General features: G+C 40.5%; 1 protein-coding gene across 1 annotated transcript; it reads left to right on the top strand.

The window, feature by feature from the left end:
- The first annotated feature begins 1,157 nt into the window (after positions 1-1,157).
- LOC111872425 lies at positions 1,158-20,410 on the top strand. Its single transcript, XM_023866333.2, has 8 exons — positions 1,158-1,193; positions 2,024-2,265; positions 4,958-5,139; positions 7,967-8,203; positions 10,390-10,670; positions 12,764-13,094; positions 15,647-15,898; positions 18,518-20,410. Exons 2-8 carry the CDS (start codon positions 2,052-2,054, stop codon positions 19,943-19,945), a joined length of 2,925 nt encoding a protein of 974 aa, XP_023722101.1. The 5' UTR covers positions 1,158-1,193; positions 2,024-2,051; the 3' UTR covers positions 19,946-20,410.
- The last annotated feature ends 520 nt before the right edge of the window (positions 20,411-20,930 follow it).

Here is a 20,930-nt window from a genome sequence, read left to right as displayed (position 1 = left end):
ATTGTTAGTATATTTTTTATTTGTTTTATTTGCATGTTATACAATTTGTTATGTATGTTTGCTGACAAGTGCACTATTGCACAGCTATTTGCATATACTTAATGACGGTAACTACATCTGCTGGAATTGTAATCCTTATGGATATATGGTGGACTAATAAATAATAATAATAATAATATGCAGGGCCCGGATTTTGATGACCTGAAAATATTTAAAAAATGACCAAAAAAATCCAGAAAAATGACCTAAAGGAGAAAGAGAAAGAACACTTCACTTCCATATTATTCACATTTCAGAAAACATATGAAGAAAAATTCCCTAAATTGGCCAAAAATGACAAGAAATACTCTTAAAAGTCCAAAAATTTACCAAAAAATTACCCCCAAAATGAAAAAATGACCTTAAACCTAAAAATGTCAAAAATGACAAAAAATTACCTATAAAATTTACATTTCTGTAACCAGCAGCTCATATCCGAGATTTATAAATTTAAGAGCATCACATAGGATACAAGGAAAAAAAGATGACATGTTATCAAAATCCGGGCCCCGGTTATGCCAAATGACTTACTACTATAGACAATGGCTCTGACAAAAGACAGACCTGTCCTCTCGTTAGAGAGGTCGCCCCACAGTAGCAAGACCTAAACTGTCAAACAGTAATAAATATCTGGTAATGAGCCCCAGATTGTGCTTGACCCCAAGATTGACTGACTGACTGACCGTATATTGCAGTGTGACTTTGACTTTGACTTGATATTACGAGGTGTGGTGTGGGTGATGCAAGCAGTAGCACTGTTGGTACTATGCTATTAGTCTTCAGTTCTTCAAGTTCGTCTGTGTATCTTGTGCAACTATAATAAATAGTATAGAACAGTTCAAGAAGTGGTTGTCTGTTCATACATCTACATCCCACGCAAGTAAGGAGGTTGGTCTAGAAGTAAACACAGAGAAAATAGTATAAGTTAAAATAGTATATAAATAAGTATATGTTACTGTGACAGGAGGTTGGAGAAAACTGCATAATGAGGAGTTTCATAACTTGTACTCTTCTCCGTGTATACTTAGAATGCTGAAGTCACGGAGGATGAGATGGGCAGGGCATGTAGCACGAACAAAGGAGGAGAGGAATGCATATAGGATATTGGTGGGAAAGCCAGAAGGACAGAGACCACTGGGAAGACCAAGGCGTAGGTGGGTGGATAATATTAAAATGGATCTTGAAGAGATAGCATAGGGCGTTACGGACTGCATTGATGTGGCTCAGAATAGGTACCAGTGAAGGGCTCTTGTGAACATGGTAATGAACCTCCGAGTTCCATAAAATGCTTGGAAGTTCTTGAGTAGCTGCACAATTGGCGGCTTCTCAAGAAGGGCTCAGCTCCGTGAGTGAGCGAGAAGAGTCCGGGAGGTGCTAGCCCACACCATAACTGACCCAATAAGTATTTCTGGGAAGATTAAACTTATTGCACAGGTTACTGTAGTGGTAATGTGCTGGACTACTATTTGGAGGCATGTGGTGTGACTCTGTGCACTGTCTGAAATCCTTTGTAATTAAATGGTACTACAGAATGTGCTAAAATGTGTGAAAGCAGTGGCACGTTGTTTATGAATAAAGGAGAAGGTGAAGTTCCTCCTGTGCCTTAGCAAATTACTCTCGAAACTTGTGTGGGTGTGGGTAGGTGGAGGGGGATGTAAAGCTTGATGCATTTAATTGCATGAAGTCTTAACGGTAACAATGTTGAAAACTAAAGTTGTATCTAGGTGAAGGCGTATGGTTGCAGTAGCAAGAATACTCCACACGGCCTAGACCTCTGCACAAGATGGAGGTGAGTGGTCATTGTCATGCTCTGGCTGTTTTACTGCCAGAAAAAGATCTCATACATCTGTTTGAGAGGAGACTATGTGGATTACAGAGCCAATCTGCAGATTGGGAAATGGAGGGTCAATTTTGTTTTTCATGTTGTTTGTCAGTTACCTGTCTGTATGAGCTCAGTGGTTTACACATGTGTCGGTGTTAACAGGTGTGGTTTTGTTGTGTCCGCAAGGAAGATGTCAGATGAAGCAAAGAAAATGGCAGAAGTTGCCCCACAGACGCCGTGGGAGGAAGCAGTTCAAGAAGAGCAACAGTGCTTGTATGAGAAGTTTGGGGACAGAGATTGGGACTGCTATAAGTGTGATGAGGAGAAATTGCTAGAAAGGAACTTGGGGTATGCCATCTTTGGTCGTCCAGATGAGCTTCCAGAAAGTGAAAATGATTTTACAGGTAATGCCCGAACATGACTGTCTTCAGCCGGGTCCAGACTTGTTGCGTATCCCCGTATCGTATCAGTGTGGACGGTACCCCGTATCATCCTTCCGTTGGAAAATGATACGCAACGGGCTGTTCGCTCGCTTGGCGGTCTTTTCCCGTCGCATCAAAGGGACGACTCAGGTTGCAGTGGTGCCAGTCTGGACGTATAGGCGGCTGCATCGCGCTTTGCTTATCAGCTCCAGACAGTTGGAGTGTAGTCATCAGCAGTGTGCGTTCTTCTGTATGTGATTCTCTGTTTATATACTCTGAATGGAGTGGAGTGGAGATACGCAACAAGTCTGGACGCAAAATTTTGTCGCGTTGCATCGGACGATACGAAACAGAGATACGATACAGGGATACGCAACAAGTCTGGACCCGGCTTTCTGGGATGTGTTGTTGCACAGTACAGTAGAACATTACTAGCGTTCCAGAGGAAGCTGCTACCTCCATCTTCATGGTAAGTAAAAAAGAAAGTAAATGTATTCCTGTAACAGGCCATGGAGGCCCATAGTGTTGTGAGATGTTGAGGTTCCCACATTTTCTACACAGTCGGCTCATAGATGGCAGTAAGGTTGTCAGCCTTACATGCCGGCTGCCCTTCACCCCCAATTATATTTCTGGTACTCACTTCTGTTAGAGGCTTAGTTGACCCCAGGACCATTGTGCAGCTGGAAGGATTAGGTAAACTGAAAAAAATCCATTGACCTCATCGGATTCGATCCCGCGACCTTCTGGCTTGTAGCATAGTGCCTCAACCAACTACGCTACCGCATGCCCCCCATCTTCATGGTAGAAGGTGAAATCTGAGGTTATTGAACATGTTTTAAACTCAGCTGTGTGATGTTTATTTTTATTTCATGTAGTGTTTTTGGTAAGAAATTATGGCAGTTGAAATCTTGTTTAGAAGGGCGATATAAACACCTGATGTGAAGACAGAGGCAGTAGAGCTATTTATGTGTTAACAGGTGATCCAGGTGACATAATAACTTCAGCGCCCTGTTATGTACCTTTTTGGGGCTGTCAGTCTTAGAAGTTTGTTTGTAAAAATAAAGCCCAAAACCTACTCTGAGAAGGTTTTTAAATACTTGCTTTTAGAAATGAAATCAAAATCCTAACATTTTCAAAATGGAACTGAAAATCCAACACATTAAAGATAAGATTGAAAGCATAACCTTGGGTTATTGGCGTAGGAAACAAATAAACTTCTGATTTTGGCAGCAGTAACATGGCAGGAAGTAAGAGAAGTGACAGTAAGTTTTAAAGTTACTTAGCTCAGCCAGTAGTAGGTTCTACAAAAATGTTGGTAACATTATATCAGACTGCATGGCATCACGACCCGAAAGACAGTGATCTGTGTAGCCATCAGTGGAAGATTGGTAATAATTCTTGATCAGTTTGGATGTATCACAGTTGCTGTGGCTGTTCACAGTAGACCACAGGCTAAGTGTAATTGGACTGCAAATAAATGTTCAGTAACTACTGTTTCTGTGCAGGTAAAAAGATATGCAACTTCAGTAGGCATTCACCAAGTTTGTCCTCTTTTGAATCCTTGGTGCATGAGCACATGGTAAGACATGGTTTCTTGGTAAATACTTTTTCTTTTCCTTTGGAAAGAAACTGTAATACATATTAGCTGGTACTACAAAATACCGGGACAGGTTTTGCCCTGTAAAGCACAGTAAGTATATGTGCAGGACTCATAGACTCCCTCATCTCTTCATCATTGACAAGTAAATCAGCACCAATGAATGGAAAAGTCTTTGAATTTGCTTGTTGCAGTCCTTTCTCTCTCTCTGCTTCTCTCTTTATTCCTTCAAATTTACTATTCAATATAGGTGAACAGAAAGTGATTTTGTATGTACATGTTATGTAATACAAGGACAGCATTCTGCATGTCTTGGTGTTATGTTACAGTTGTGAGAGTAGATGTGGATACTTTTGTACAGTTTTTGTCTCATTGTTGAATTGAGCAACAACCATCAACTCCAGTGCATGTGCCAGCTGTTTTAAAGTTCTGACACTGTGAAGATTTCCCACACAACCTGCATATGATTCTCAGAATGAAGTCCTGTTGTTCCCCTAAACAGGTTTGACAATTTTATCTTTGTAATACATGTGCATTGTGTTGTATATGAGGAAGGAAGTTAATTTTGAAATAATATCTAGATTAACCAAGAGCCAGCAAGCACAGTTGCTATAGTGACTGGCTGCAGGCCGAACGACTGAGGGTTTGGATTTCAAGTCCCAGTAGGGTCAAGAATTTTCCCTTCTCAATGTCATCCAGACTGGCAGGGTGGCCCACCCAGCCTCCTAGCCAATGGGTACTGGGGGCTCTTTCTTCGGGGTTAAAGCGGCCGAGGCGTGAAGCTGACCACTCACCTCCAACTAGTGCCAAAGTAAAGAAAATATGGGTCTCTACATCCATTCCCCCATACATCTTCCTGGTGTAGTGCTTAATTAGTTAAGCACAGGGACAACTGTACCTTTTTTTATTTAGATTAACTCTGTGCTTCAAGCTTGAACTGAGAATGCTTGGAAAAAAAATGTGTACATATGTATGCAAAGGGTTGATAACTTAGGGACCTATATTGAAATCCAAAAGCAATATTCACATCAGAAAACTTGTTATATGTACTGTAAACAGACATAACTCATTGCCCAGGTTACCCAAAGGAGAAATTAACAGAAATCCGCAAAGTTAGTGCTATAATCAAAAAGCACAGCAAGGATTCACCAGAGTGCCAAGGCTCTGAAATGCTGGTGTCGACAATCTTTGTGTTCCTGAACAGGGAGGACCAACTGTTTCCATTTCCTGTGTTCCGAATTCCAGGCTGTGACCCAAAGGTGAGAAATTCTAGTTTGCTGCATGCACTACTTTGAAATTTTATCTCGGTGATTTATGTGTGCATTATTTGATGGTGCATTTTAACTGTGAATGTTATTATTTTTTACAATCCTTTATTGTAGTCCGTCGTACACAGCAACATAACAGTCAAGGTTAACATTAGCTTAGCTGCATGTTTCGGCTTTTATAGCCATCATCAGGCAAAACACATGATTACTATATTCACACACTATTGAACTGCAGATTCATTGTGATAGTAAAGCTGGGTACTTGATAACTCCTAAATTACAAACTTATTATAAAACGAAAGTTATGGAATAAAATATGGTTAAAAACTCTTCTTGTGATATTGCATATCATTGCAACAACTGGCTTCATGATATGCGATATCACATGAAGAGTTTTTAATCATATTTTATTCCATAACTTTCATTTTATAATAAGTTTATAATTTAATGTATTTTATAATGTAAGAGTTATCAAGTATTCAGCTTTACCATCGCAATTGCATTTCAGTAGTATGTGAATATAGTAATCATGTGTTTTGCCTGATGATGGCTTTAAAAGCTGAAACATGCAGCTAAGCTAATGTTAACCTTGACTGTTATGTTGCTGTGTATGACGGACTCCAGTAAAGGATTTTGTATAATAACACAACTGGATGCATGAAATGAAAATTGTTATTTTTTACTGAATGGGATAGAAAAATTAAGATGAATGAATAGTCATTATGAATGTGGAAGGAAGTGGTTCTGGTCTATGTCAAGTTGTTATGGTGGCATTTGACTAAAAGAAACTGCTTAAAACCTCAGTCACTAAGACTTAAAACAGGTGCCTCAAGGATGTTTCTTTGCACTAGTCATTTATTTTTTACACTGTGTCTAAAGAGCTGGGATAACTCAGCATAGTAACAGGTTTGACAGCCATGGTTTGATTCCTGGCAGGGGAAAGAGATTTTTCTATACTTTGCAGCATCCAGACTGGTTCTGGGGCCCACCCAGACACCTACCTAATATTTAATGAGGGCTCTTTCCCTGTAGGTAAAGAGGTCAGGGCCTGAAGGTGAACACTCACCTCCAACTAGTGCATAGGTCAAGAATGGTGGAGCTATACCTCCACTCCCGCATATGCCTTCATGGCATAGTGCTTTATTAATTAAGCACAGAGACAGGTTCACCTTTTTGCCCTTGTACTATGTGTAAAATATTGTTGAGGCTGTAATCTTCAGATGGTGGCATAAATGTGTACAACATGATTATAAAATTATAGATTCTGTTTTTAATATGTGACAGGAGTGAAAGGTACCATAGCAGAGATCTTGTTTAACTTAAAGTTGCCTTCTCAAGGTGTAACATAAGGAGCCGGAGTAGTGCAATTGGTACAGGGACTGGCTGTGAGGTCAGTGGCTGAGGGGTCAGTTTTGAGTCCCAATAAGGGCAAGAATGTTTTCTTCTCCACATAACTCACACCAGTTCTTGGGCCCACCCAGCCTCATAATAAATGGGTACCAGGGCCTTTTTATGTATGGGTAAAGTGGCCAAGGCATGAAACTGACCACTCACCTCCAACTAGTGCAGAGGTCAAGAAAAGATGGCCCTATACATCCACTCCCCCATATGCCTTTGTGGCATAGTGCTTAAGTAGTTAGACCCAGGGACAACTTTACCTTTTGCTCAAGGTATGACACCCTCAAGATGTTTTAGATAGACATCACATAAGAGAGTTGATAAGACAGGGTTTTGAGTGTCTGTTTGCAATTTAAACCTAATGCTCTTAGTCCTAGCAGTCATTAGTTTGGAAATAAAGTTGCTGTCAAATTGTGTCCTTAAAAACTTTCAAAATAACCTCATCTTTGTCATTGTGTTATCTGTATGAAATGTAAAACATACCTTGATAATGTACTTGTGTGATTATGAATTGTGTAAAAATATGAGAGTGGAATAAATTCACTATATTCAATATGGTGTGATGTTATTTGTCACGTGTCACACACTCAACACATGACAGTATGTTGACTGTATTACGAGTAGTGTTCATTATGACCTGTCATTGTCAACATGAGTAGTTCTCCAAGAACAACATGTCAGTACTGCTGAAGTGTCTAATCACACAATGTAAGGAATAAAGTTTTCTCTGTGCTTAATTAAACACTGCACCAGCGAGACATAAGAGGGCACTAGATGGAGATGAATGGTTAGCATTATGCTTTGACTGTTTTGTCTCCAGTACTTACTGGATAAGAGGCTGGGTTTGAACCCAGAGCCATCTTGGACACAATGGAGAAGGAAAATTTTTTTGTCCCTTTTGGGAATCAGACCGAAAGTTCAGTGGTTATCCACTCTGTAGCATTGTTACAGTGCTGGCTGAATTATCCTACCTCTGTGTAAGTTTATGCTCCATAAAATTATTCCTGTAATACTTCTGCCTTCCTTTTTCACTGCTGAGCCTCTTCAGATTCATTCTGCTTTGGTCTCTTTCTTAATGCCATCTTGTTTTTATAAATTCTCGTTCTTAATACCCATTAATGCTCAAAATCATTCCATCCCCCCCATTTATCTAAAACTCATTTCAATTAGGTTATAAATTTTTATGCTCACTTCATATTTATGCAGTGTTTTTGAACATGATTTTTGAATCAAATTCATGGTAACATACCATACATGACTGGAGATTATAATTAGAATTGGAATAGGAAGAGTTTGGAAGTCCAACCACACTTGCACCACAACCAGTAATGACTTATTGTGAATAGTATTTATCTTGTCAGCAATCCTGCACATTGAATAAACTGTATAATGATGTGAAATTGTGACAATATTTTGTCAGGATGCAAAAAAAGCAGGACCTGAGAAATTTGTGGACTCCAACTGCCGCGTGTACAAAGACTGGGATGATTTCCTGAAAAGCAATCAGTTGCCAAGTGGCAGCTACTGTTACCCAAGAGGAGGGGTTTATATTGGCGATGAAAATGATAAAGTTATCCTGGACTTTGGCAAGACTCCAGCAAGTAGCTTCACAAACACACTTTTGTCCGTGTGTGATACTGCCAGCTCACTTATAATGGTGAGTTGTATGGTACGGTTTCTTTTACATATGCATGTACATTCCCTAACTCAGTCTGTTCAGCCCTTTGTCTGCTGAGTATTTCTCGGCTCATTGATGCATTAGACCTGGAAGAAACAAACAAATACTTCCAAATATCTGTCACAAGATGCCAGGGTATGTATATTTTGTCACTGATCACAGTAGATCTCATGAAGAAAATTGAAAAAGAGATTTGTTCTGGGACATCTCACGCAGCGCCATGTGGTGCAGTCTGTGGTAACCTGGGATGTCCCAGGTATAGTGTTCAAGGGCTTAAGATGCAGGTACAGTTCACTACGCACTTTCATGTCATTCATCACATACAGCTTTAATTATTGTAACTCTGAATGTGCTGTGTGATTGTAAGATTTTGGATTCTCACAGAAGTGACCAAAGATTAGGGTCTACTAGGATGTGATGCCATGCAGTGTGATAGTGTAACCGCTCACTCCTTTGAGCCCTTTATGTTGAGCGCCACGCTGTTGCCGTCCTCCCTTTATCCTACGTCGCGCTCCACTTATCGCCGTACTCCCTCTTCTCGTGGATGTCGAGAAGTTAGGTGGGGAGGGAGGAGAATTGTGATAGTTGGAGCTGGTATGCGAGAGCAGGTAAAGATGGGAGTATCTGGGTTCTGTTCAGTAATTGGTAGAGCTGTGTTCCTATCCCGGGTCTTATACGGGTCTGGCTCGGGCAGGGCAGGAAGAACCTTTCACTACAATCACACACCTCTTTTGACCGTTGCACTTAGTGGTCATTCAATTCCCTCCAGCTTACGGAATACAACTGAATTTATTAGTACTTAATTTGAACTTTACTTATAATACTTTACGGAAGGGCCATAGTTGTAAATTTTATATCCGACTTTGCCGAAAGTTGTATCAAGACTCCTCGAGGTGGAATGCCCTCTCTCTGAATGCTGAGGTCCACGAACCCCAGACTCCAAGAGAAATCCACTCCTCCACTTCTGCCATTGGTTAAGTTTTCAAACTAGGAGGTTCCCTAAATTTTGAATTCCCAATCATGTTGCTTTGCTATGTGATTCTGGCAGATGCTGACCTGACGCTAAGGTTGACAGCCCCTTGATGCATTACGATCAGGGTATGAGGCTCCGGCCGTCCCACTTCTAAGTTATCGCTGTCCCAAGCTGTCAGCTCTCAAATTTTCAAAGACTTTCCGACTTTGCTGAAACTGCCAGAATTCCAGGAAAGTACCAGATGTTACTTCCTGTCCACATAGCAAAACTTGAACTATGTCCCTTCCGCGTGTAAGAGCTGGCTATCTGCCAGATCTCTTTGTTTGTAATTTTGTAATCTTAACTTAATATAGATTTAATTAATGCACCATAGTCCACCAATTAGAATGAAGGGTTGCAATAGATTGGTAGTATTGTTTGGGAGGAATATGCTGCCTCCATCTTCAGGGTAGAGAATTACCAGCCTACACAGTGTAACATCACAGAAGGCACTAATGTTCGCTGTACGTCACAGTTGGCTAAGTATGGTAGGTGCTGAGTGTGGATGGTTCAGGTTAGTGACATTTGTGAACGTAAGAACATTGGCGTCTTTACTTCACCAATACCAAGTGAACTGTATAAGAAAATGTGTACATTGAAACGAAAGAGGTAGGCACTGGCAGTGAGTCTAGCGGTGTAGCAGCAAGAATCATGATAACGATGTCAGTATATCACATGGCACACAAAAGTTGAGCTGTTAAAAGCATAAGTCATGTAAGTCATTTTTTTAATGAATATGGATTGACACATTGTCCCAACACTCTACCTTCATTCTCACTTCTGCAGTAATTCCAACTGTTTACAGTCTTCCGATTACTTGAACGCAACAGTGGTGTAAATCAAAAAGAAATGGCAAGATGAGAGCAAAGTTAATGTTGCAAATTCTTATGGTAGTCTGCACAAGAGTCTCAGAACCTCAAAAGTATAGTCTGTTCTCAGGATCTGAGTTATTGTTTCCCAGTGGATATGCGGCACAGATGCCCCGTCTCTCCTGCTTCTGACGTTGGAAGACTGAAGACTCAGATCGGGGTACAAGTGTAATATTAAAATGAGTTGTGAGGTTGTGACAGGGTTTGAATTTGGCAGAATTTGTATTTTGGTCCGTTAGTTTAAATGTAATTAAATTCCTCCTGTATTCATGTATGCATGGCAGGTTGGTGGTATGGCAGTGAGTTTGACCGCGATGTTTACTGCTGTGGCAGCACCTGTAGCTGCAGCAGCCAGTGCTGGAGCTATCTGGACTGGTGTGTATGGTGCCTCAAGGAGTACACAAACATTGGTTGACCGAGGCAGACATGAACAGAGTGTGGGGTTGAAGGATACAGAAGCTCGAAACTGCTGGATTTCTGCTGCTAGTAATGTATTGGGAATTGCTTCAGCCAAGGGTGTTGCATACCTCACCAAGGTGACGCAGAGTGGAGAAGTTCTTGGCAGGTGAGGAAAGAGTAACCACTCACAAATTATGGTAATATGGTAATAGTAATATTCATTCTGTTGCAGTAGAACATGTTCATCCCACTGTCGGTTATCTGACATTCCCTGATATCCGACTTTAGTGCCTGAAAAGCAGAATCAGTGGTGCGAGTCATTGTGAGAATGCTCGCCACACATGTGGGTGTGTGTACATATGGCTTTTTAATTTATGAGAGAGACTGTTGACCGTTCTTAAAACTTTTGCGACTGTGAAATCCTCGCCAGGTGCTCTTGTTATTGCCATTTTAACCTCAAGTAATGACGGAGTATCAGTCTCAAGTTTCAGCAGTGATATCCTGTATTTTTTCTATCTCTTTTTCATCTGTCCTCTTCAGAGTTTCTTCAGCATTTTCAATCCATTTATTCACATCTCTAATTTGTCTCCTGTTACATTTCAGTTTTTATCCTTACAGATATCCAGCCTTGGTTGGAATCCTTTATTCAGTTTGTTTACAGCTTGATGAAACTTCCTACTGCCATTCTGATTTAGAAAACTCAATATTTTTAATTACCTTTTAGAGGGAAGCTTTCTTTTTACTGCCAGTTATTTTCTTAGCCTTTTTCCTACTCTCCTTATATGTATCATATGTTTGTCTGTGTTTTTAATATTATTTGTATTATCTGATATTTTTGGTTATTCGGCCATCCTCCAGTTCAGTCTAAATCGGATAATTGGGGTTTTACTGTATTGATATTTTATTATTGTGTGGCCCTGGTAACTGAAATTTACCACCAAACTGTTCGCCACATTAGCGCACCTGGCCTTAGAAGTTTAGTTATAAAATCAAAACTCAGGGCTTAAACGTAGGATCTTTTAGGTATATACTATTAAAAACAAAGCCAAAAGCCTAACCTTGTGTACAAGTTGGAGGCAGATTCTAAGGCTACACTTTGTGTTATGTTTTCAGAAATAAACTTCTAAGGACAGCAGCCCCAACATGGCAGATGACATAACAGTAATATTTAAAGTTACTTTGACCACCATTAATATAGAAGTACCTTGATTTTTCCATCAAGCTTGAGACTAGCCTGTGAACGAAGCCAGCAAACCAGAATATGTTCGAAACACCTCCGAAACAGAGAGTGAGAAGGGAACTCTGGGAGTACCGAGTTTGATGTCGTATGTTGCATTTTGTTTGCACAGTGCACAGGAAGTGGATGCATTGAGGGGTGGTTGTCCCCATTTGCCTTTCTGAAAATTTCATGCCTGAAATGACTAAACAGGTTTTGAGGGGTGTACACTAGTCTTTCTGAGGCAAATTTAATCTTCTTTCATATTACTCCAATGTAACCTCTACTTGCATGAATATTTATTTGTAGTTTATTTACTAATGTTGACAGTAGCTTGAACTATATACATCATTGATTGGTGAATGATGGATTGGAAAGGAAGTGGCCATGGCCTAATCGAGGTCCTATCCTGTCATTTTGCCTGGAGGGAATAAGGGAATCCACAAAAATTTGTAGGATAGTTTGTGTCCTGACTGAGATTTGAGCTGGTTACCACAGAACACAGTACAGAAGTGTTACAAGTTGAGTGATCATGCTTGATACCATGCGTAATTGGTACATAATATGAAATGTAGAGCTCATTAGGATTTGAATCATCAGTTTGAAACTTATTTTTTGATATGGTAAATATTTGGCAAAATGCATGGAAAATAATTTCTGGCTGTTGAGTGGTGATATCTGCAGTGCTAGTGAGGGATACTGAATCATACAGAATGCATTGTCGTAGGATACGAGTTGCTTGCGATAGTGTGTGTGAAAGGGATGTGACACAGGGTAGTGCAGTAGAGGTTTACCAGTATTTCTCAGAAACACACTTGTTTGTCTTTGGAGTTGAACAGTAAGTGAAGGAAGGAACTAGTAAGGAGCAGACACCAAGCACAGCACTGTGTACATGTTGCTAAGTGTCTGGATTTGGGGAAGTACAGTACATTCCTCTAGAATGCTGGACTACACAGCATCACATTTCAGAAGACAGTACTTGTACTATGTTGTTTTTGTTTAGATAATTGCATTCATGCTCCTGTACCTGCATCTCATTTCAGAACGGGACGTGTGATGGTGACTGCACTCAATTATGGGTCACTGGCAGCAAATGGACTGGGATTGTTTAGTACCTTTGTTGCTTTGTGTGAGAAACATAATTCCGAAGGGGTAACGCCTCTTGAGGTGTTCCAGTTTGGGTCATCACTGTTGTTCTTCAGCATGTCAGCAATGAATACTAAGACAGCCAGTGCTATTATCAAAGAAACACAAAGTGGTATCATAAACGAATTTGAGGGAAGCTTGAGGAGCAACAGACATCGACGTATGTTCCGCCGTGTTGCAAAACAAACGCAAGGCAATGACGGAAACTCCATGCAAGGCAATGCAAAGGTCAGAATTATTAGTATGATAGAAAGACATGCTTCATTAACTCTTTAAAACCCATGGAAAGACGTGTCACCTCTAAAGGCACATATTGGAGACATGTATTTTTTACTATAATTTTGTAGGCTATAATAAAATTAAATGTAAGATACCTAATAAATATTTTAAAAGTGTGGCAGAATTCAATACGTAGTTGGGAATGCCAGTAACAGATTAAAATTTGATTTGTGCTGAAACAAAGAGTACATTAAATTCATAGACTGCTTGCTACTGTTCGGTTCAGAACATTTTCTCCTCTTGCCTGCTACCCAAAAAATGTAAAGACAGAATATTCAGAACTGTAATTTTGTCCTGGTATGAAATGTGGTCTCTCATGTTCTTGGAAGAAAATAGGCTGAGGGTGTTTGGGAACAGGATGTTGAGAATATTTGAACCAGAGAGGGATGAAATAAGTCTGGTGAAGAACACATGATAAGGAGCTTCATTAATTTTTACTCCCCATCTATTATAATGATCAAGTCAAGGAAGATGTGGTAACCAGGGCATGTTTCATGCATCAAAGAGAAGATGAGTGAGAGACAGGAAGTGCATGGAGGGTTTTGGTAGAAAGTGTGAAGGAGTAAAGCACTAGAAAGACATAGATATAGACTGGAGGATAATATTACAAGAAGTTCTGGGAACTAATTGCATGCTTCCTTTCACTACAAATTATGTATAATATACACAAATACACATATACATTGCTGCAGGTACATGTTTACCGAGTTGTTGGCCAGCAACAGCTGTCTCTTCTAGCTCCACTCTTCTTGCTTTCAGGCATCATCACGTTTCTCCCTCCTTAAGGCTGCTCGTCTTGAGCAGGCATTCAGGAGTTGTTGGGTGGGGGAGGGCATAGTCACAACCAGCAAAGTGATCACATAAGTTTGCTTTTATTCTTTCAAAGTAGGGAAAGTAGTCTCAAAATGGGTAACAGTAAAATGATTGTTTCTATAAAATATGTAAAAACACATATTGCTTCAAATTTTATTACAATGTGCAGTTGCAGAGGAGCAGTCTTCAGTGGAATTTGTGGGTCACTTACACGTTGTTCAGTGACATTGGGCAACCGTTCTACTGACCTACTATTTTGTCACAAAAGTTTAGTGACTTTGTGTGTGATGGGAGCTGACCCACCCCCCTCCAGCGAAACAGGACATACACCAACAAGTGGCAGTCTGTTTCGTGTATGCTTTGATCCCTGCACACTTTGATCTGTTGCCTGACAAAACAGAAACGTTTTTGCATTTCTTCGTTGAACCTTTGAAACATTCTGTAAATTCCCTGAAGGTGGAGCCATCAAGTTTGTTGGGAACATTAATAATCATGTATGAGACTATGAACCCACTGAAATATTCTCTTAATTCCCTGAATCAGGTTGAAGAATGCTGTCTTCTGGGATGTGGGGCTCTGTAGGTATTGTGTAAACCAAAGTTTCGGAGAAATCTATCATGATACGTTCCCCCGAAACATTGGTTTACACAATATCTACACAGCGTCACATCCCAGAAGACAGTGTTGTTCATAGTCACCGCTGTGACAACCTCGAATCTTACAAGACAGCAGGTTCATTCAGAACACTGATGGTCATCAATGACTGTGCTACTACATATAGCAACAGCATCAAGGCAGGGGCAGCCTGCACACATACCATTCATAAGTACAACCATATATATATATATCACTTAACCTTGTATTGAGCTTAAGCTCTCTATGACATTACCGAGGTCATGGCTGCATGACCTTTCCTAATGAGAAGATTCTCTTACGTGGGTCCCCCATGCTGTAATTGCTTCTTCTGGCTAAAAACCAGGCCTACACGTAGCGGTCACAGAATGTTGCCAACTAAACACTATTTTAATTTTTATGTCTTAATCTTTGTTCTCTTGGTGTAATGTTTTCATTTTCTATCTTTACTGCTGTAATTTTAAACTACGTTTTTTATCTAAGAGCTTTAGCTTTAAATTTCACCCAAGATTTGTTATACATTTACATTTGAATTTAATTTCAAGACACAAAATAGGGATGCTTATTTGATGAGTAAAATCACAGTTGATTGCAACTCAACAGCTCAGAGCTTTGTATGCCTGATGACGTGTGGACGGGTCGAAACATGTTGCGTCACTGTTAAACATAATAAAATCAAATGTTGATGCAGTAGTATCTTCTTTGTTTTAAATACAGATTGTTGTTGTGCAGATGGTGTATTCCATACTTTATATATCTTATATATTGATAATCATAGCTGAGACTATGAAACCTCGGAAATATTGTATAAATTTCCAGAAGATGGAGACATCAGATTCTTTAAAAAAATTGGTAATCATATTTGAGTGCATAAACTCTGTGAAGTATTCTGAAATTTTCCTGAAGATGGAAGTGTCAGGTTCATACAAAACGTTGGTAGTGATGTACAAGACTGTGCAGTGTCATAACCCAGAAGACCATTGTTTAAATTCGTAAGGAGTTCGCAAACCACCAGGTCCCAGCCGTCCAGTACTGCATAGCATTCTGTGTTGCAGGTTATAAGAGGCATTAATCATATCACTGATAAGGATGACTTTTTTGCTGGGCTGGTGCGAGTTCAAAAACAACTGAGCAGAAGTGGAGCAACGGTGTCTTTCACAGACACAGGATTGGTGGAAATCAACGGTGGGCTGCAAGTCCACCCAATGGACTTCTCTGAGATTAATAAGGCCCAGCGTCAGGTTATTCTGGATGCCACCAAGAAACTCAGTGAGAGGATTTTGACCCGTCAACAGTTTAATGAAGAGGTATGTTGTTTCACTCATTTCATTTGTTGTTATTGTGTATGGTTCTGAAATGAGGTCTCTTGCTATGAGAGAATAGAGTGTGGTTACTCATTGTTTCATGAAAGTATGGAAATGTAATTTCATTTTAATGCAGTCAACTAATTTAGACTGATTTCAGTTAAAAACACTTGCTTGATGGCTGATCATGAGAGGTGGAGATGAGGGGTGAGTTTCCAGATGAAGAACGCTAGGGCAGAATGGAAAATTGTGTATGATTTATTAAGTTTTGACCCTCTGTGACTTTTTGGAACACAACTATTGCATCAGTCAAGGTGCACCTGTATAGTGAAAGTGTTTATGTACAACTGGGGGCACGTGGTAGCGTAGTTGAGGCACACTGCTTCAAGCCGGTAGGTCACGTGTTCGATTCCTGGTAAAGTGATTGGATTTTTAAATTAACCTAATCCTTCATCAAGGATCAGCTCAGGCTGTAACAGATATGAGTACCAGGAATAAGGCTGACATCCTCATTGCCATCTGTGAGCCAGTTGTCTAGATAATGTGTGAGCCTCAACATCTTGGGACCCTTTGGGCCTCCACAACCTGTTTAGGGATAGCTTTACCTTTATGTACAACTGTTTGGAAATGTTTTGACATAACAGATGAGCCAAGTGGAAGTAATATTTATTAGATAATAAAGAACTTTGTGTAAGTTTTGAAGTTCTCCTCGTGGTGATTGTACGGATTGTTGTGTTCTGTGTCACGAGGAACATGCTGCCCCATCTTGATCAAATTGAGTACAAGGAGGATGCAGTTACATTATAGTATCAGTTTGCAAGGAAAGTGGTCATTTAGATCCATGGGATTGGGGGCGGAGGTAGAATGTAATCCAAGCCAGTAGGAATGGTGAACAGGAGAACTGCCTTTCTCAGGAAACATCTCTGCAAATGTAAATTTCATTCTCAGTCACGAGTATTGAACCGTGCAACGGTTCTTCTCTGTGAAGTTCCTTGGAGTCCCCCCNGAAACGCCAGGATGCGAGCCGTTCCTCCTCCTTTCTACTTAAAGTCTTAGCTGACGTCAGGTCAGCTGACCTTGTCCCCCTCCCCCCTCCTGGATGCAGTGCGAGGTTTCCTGTATAGTAAAACGAATGTATCGTCCTCTCTCTCCCCGTTGACCTTGGACAGGTAACATCGCTGCCTTGAAATTTGGTTTCGTTATGTTGAATTGATCTTGTGAAATTTGGTTTCGGCCGTAGCAGCGTTTGAAGGGGGAAGAGTGCCCTCACGACGTGATCAAGCCTGGATCAAGTCGTGAGGTAAAACTTTGTGTTGTAATTCAGGAAACGCAAGTAAGTGACTTACTGTTGTAGATGGTTTCCTTTCTATCATGAACGCCGTGTGGCGTAAGATAAGTTGGTTTTGTTTTGGGTTGTGTTGAACAGCCATCGCCCCTCAGGCGTGTTGTAACCTGTTTATCTTTCTTGTGCCCTCAAGGCTTGTGTGAGTACATGTCTGTACTAGAGAAGTTGAATGACGCCGTGAGGCGAGCCTGACTTGAGTCTCTGTGCGCCTAGGCACAGTGTAGTTCTGCATAGATTGTTCATCTCATGTTCTGACAAGTCCCTGCCCATCAGGCAGAGTCCACCTGTATTCTTAGGTTATCAATATATATTTATTTATATGTTTGGAAACGCCAGTTGTATCTATGTATACTTGAGCAGTGTGTTCCCTACCAGTTCGGACTAGCTGATCCGTCCAGCTTGGCCCATAGTGCCGACAGTGGTTTTCCTCTCCCGAGATCCCCTACTCGACCTTGGGGAGGCATAGGACATCACGTGCAAGCAAGTCGTTTCTTATGAGCCTGTCCCTTACCCATTTGAGCAGGGGTTCACGGGTTTGAGTGGGTAAAGAACTGGGTTCTTTACCCGCAGGGTCAAGGGACACGGCTCAGTATCCAGACACAAATTAACAAGCAGTTGTGATTTAGTCACTGTTCTCTATTGATATATTTCTATGAATGAAAACTGTGGATGCCCTGGAATTATGTCACATGTGCCAGTGGTCCATTATCTCTTACTGGACGCTGGATGGTGATCAAAGACACAGTCCCCCCCCCAACGTGACAAGTGTGTAAATCTAGGCTATAATTACTTTGCTGACAGCTGTTCTTGCTATTATTGGCTTGATACAATCCAAAATTAAATTTGAGACACATCTTTAGCATGTCGTCTGATGTCCTCAGAGCAGGGACTGTGAAGTTCACTATTTTCTGGGATGACACACGATGTAGATCAGTAGAGTTTCACCAACATTTCAGAGGAATGTGCCTCCTCCAACTTCAGGGTCAAAGAATGAGGAAACAAGCAACCAGCAGCTTACTGCAGTTAATGTCTGCTGGACTACACAGTGTCATGTCACAGAAGATAGTACTCTTCAAGTTTAGTGTGGACAGCTAAACAATGATTTTGTCAAACTCCTTTTTTGAGTATTTGTGCATGGCAGAGCATGGAAACAAATTTAACTTCCACACTTCACATTTATTTCATGTAGTTTGCACAAAGAACATATAAAGCCTGTTACATAAATGAATTCCTAAAACTTGATGAACTCTTTTCATATTTTATTTTTATACCTGCAGGTGAAAACATTCTGTCGAGAACAAGAGATTGTGTTCAGGTTGCGACGGACTGAGACCATAGCAAGCATCAATAAAACAGTGAGTTCAGATACGAGTGGAAAACCTGATGGGTTGAAAAATATGCTGTCCAAGATGGATGATGGGCAAGTGGATACTGTGACATCCTGTTTGTGGAATTTTGCACAGGAACACCACCAGAAAATCCTAGATATTTCAATCAAGCTTGCAGAGGGCCTGGGTTTCAAGAAAACAGCTGAATTTCTTCATATTGTTGAATTCTTTGTTCAGTACATCAATGAGATGGTAAATGAGGTTGAAGCAAAATATCAAAGTGATTTGAAAAATGCTCAGTCTTCACAAGGAAATAATTTTAACAGAGCACAGTTTGACGAAAATTACCATAATCAAGGAGACAGAAGGCAGAATTTCATAAGAGTTGTTCTTACGAATTACAACACTGTAGAGGCCATGGGTTATGTCAAGAAAGCATGTCAGCTTTTCATGAAAGTGGCTTTATCAGAGAGTAGAGATAGTGTTGAAATGGAAGCTGATAGCAACTCTCATGTAGAGACCACAGGAAGAGATCAGGGAGCTGGTGGCAACTCTCATGTAGAGACCACAGGAAGAGATCAGGGAGCTGGTGGCAACTCTCATGTAGAGACCACAGGAAGAGATCAGGGAGCTGGTGGCAACTCTCATGTAGAGACCACAGGAAGAGATCAGGGAGCTGGTGGCAACTCTCATGTAGAGACCACAGGAAGAGATCAGGGAGCTGGTGGCAACTCTCATGTAGAGACCACAGGAAGAGATCAGGGAGCTGGTGGCAACTCTCATGTAGAGACCACAGGAAGAGATCAGGGAGCTGGTGGCAACTCTCATGTAGAGACCACAGGAAGAGATCAGGGAGCTGGTGGCAACTCTCATGTAGAGACCACAGGAAGAGATCAGGGAGCTGGTGGCAACTCTCATGTAGAGACCACAGGAAGAGATCAGGGAGCTGGTGGCAACTCTCATGTAGAGACCACAGGAAGAGATCAGGGAGCTGGTGGCAACTCTCATGTAGAGACCACAGGAAGAGATCAGGGAGCTGGTGGCAACTCTCATGTAGAGACCACAGGAAGAGATCAGGGAGCTGGTGGCAACTCTCATGTAGAGACCACAGGAAGAGATCAGGGAGCCGATGGCAACTCCCAACTGCTGTACAAGAAACACAGAGATTTTATAAATAATGGAGACCTTTCAGATACTGAAGTTTATATGATTGCGCAGGAAGTGACTGGATTGTTCTTGTCTGAAGGAAATGCTGAACTGTTCCGAGATGGTATGGTCACATTTGTTACTGTCATTGATCCTCATATTCAACCAGTTACAGTAATTGTTAATAGCAACAAGCATGATGCTACTGTCACTGCTAGCCTTGTCCTTTAATAACAGCCCGTAAAATGATACGCTGTTTCTGTATCTTTCTTTTAATTCCATAGATGAAACACTGCAGTTTTATTTATATTTACAACCTTTTATGTGCTTCTGTATCTGGCATCTTTTGTAACTTGTAGGATGCCTGGTTGCAACATTAGAAGTGCAGAACTTACAACAGAGTACAGTGTAAGTATAAATAAAAATGCTGTGCTGCTTTCGGCAACATTGCAGGTTTAATTGAGATCTTAGCTCTAGCATCACAGATCTTGGATCTCGGTAGATGTGCCAGAACTGAGTCGCTCCGTTTGTTTAGGTAGAGGGTTACTAGAATAGCGCCTGTGTTCTTTGAGATCAAAATATCATGTTAAAATCTGTTTTCCTGAATTTTAAAATGCTATTCTAGATTTCTGCTTTGAATTTCAATGTAATAGACACCAGTGGCGGGAGCCCTTTTTATTCTGTGTTATTAAATAACAGTAATACACAGTTCTGTTTCTTTAATGGATTTTCACAACTGCAGTGGCTTGTAACTCTCAAATATGAAGACTGCAGTGAAAAATGGCTGGTGATTATATGAGAAGAAGAAGTAGTGGTCTGGTTTAAAGTATTATTTCACCATGAAATGTGAAGTTTAATTGATTGTTGTTGTCGATTGTTTATTTATTTGTTTACAGTAGACTCCCAGTTATCCCTGGTGGATTGGAATTTTTCCTCAGATGATCAGTAGAAGGAATGTGTAACTGACCTGCGAATTGGGATTCATAAAACAACGCAGACATACTTGTATATTAGTACAATAACATGGGTACAATTATAGTTGTAATCTGTGATCAATAAAAAAAATTAAATATGAAAATATTACTTTTTGAAAAGTGAAAGGAAAGAAGTTTGTTCGGTCCCGTGATTCAAGCGTAAGGTATAACTACATTGTTTACTTCCCCCTTTTTAAGAAGCAATTTTATATGGAGTATATTTTTTTACATTGGATGGAGCA

This window comes from Cryptotermes secundus, unplaced genomic scaffold, assembly GCF_002891405.2.
Source record: "Cryptotermes secundus unplaced genomic scaffold, Csec_1.0 scaffold247, whole genome shotgun sequence".
NCBI lineage: Eukaryota > Metazoa > Arthropoda > Insecta > Blattodea > Kalotermitidae > Cryptotermes > Cryptotermes secundus.
This window is presented reverse-complemented; position numbering and strand designations above follow the sequence as displayed.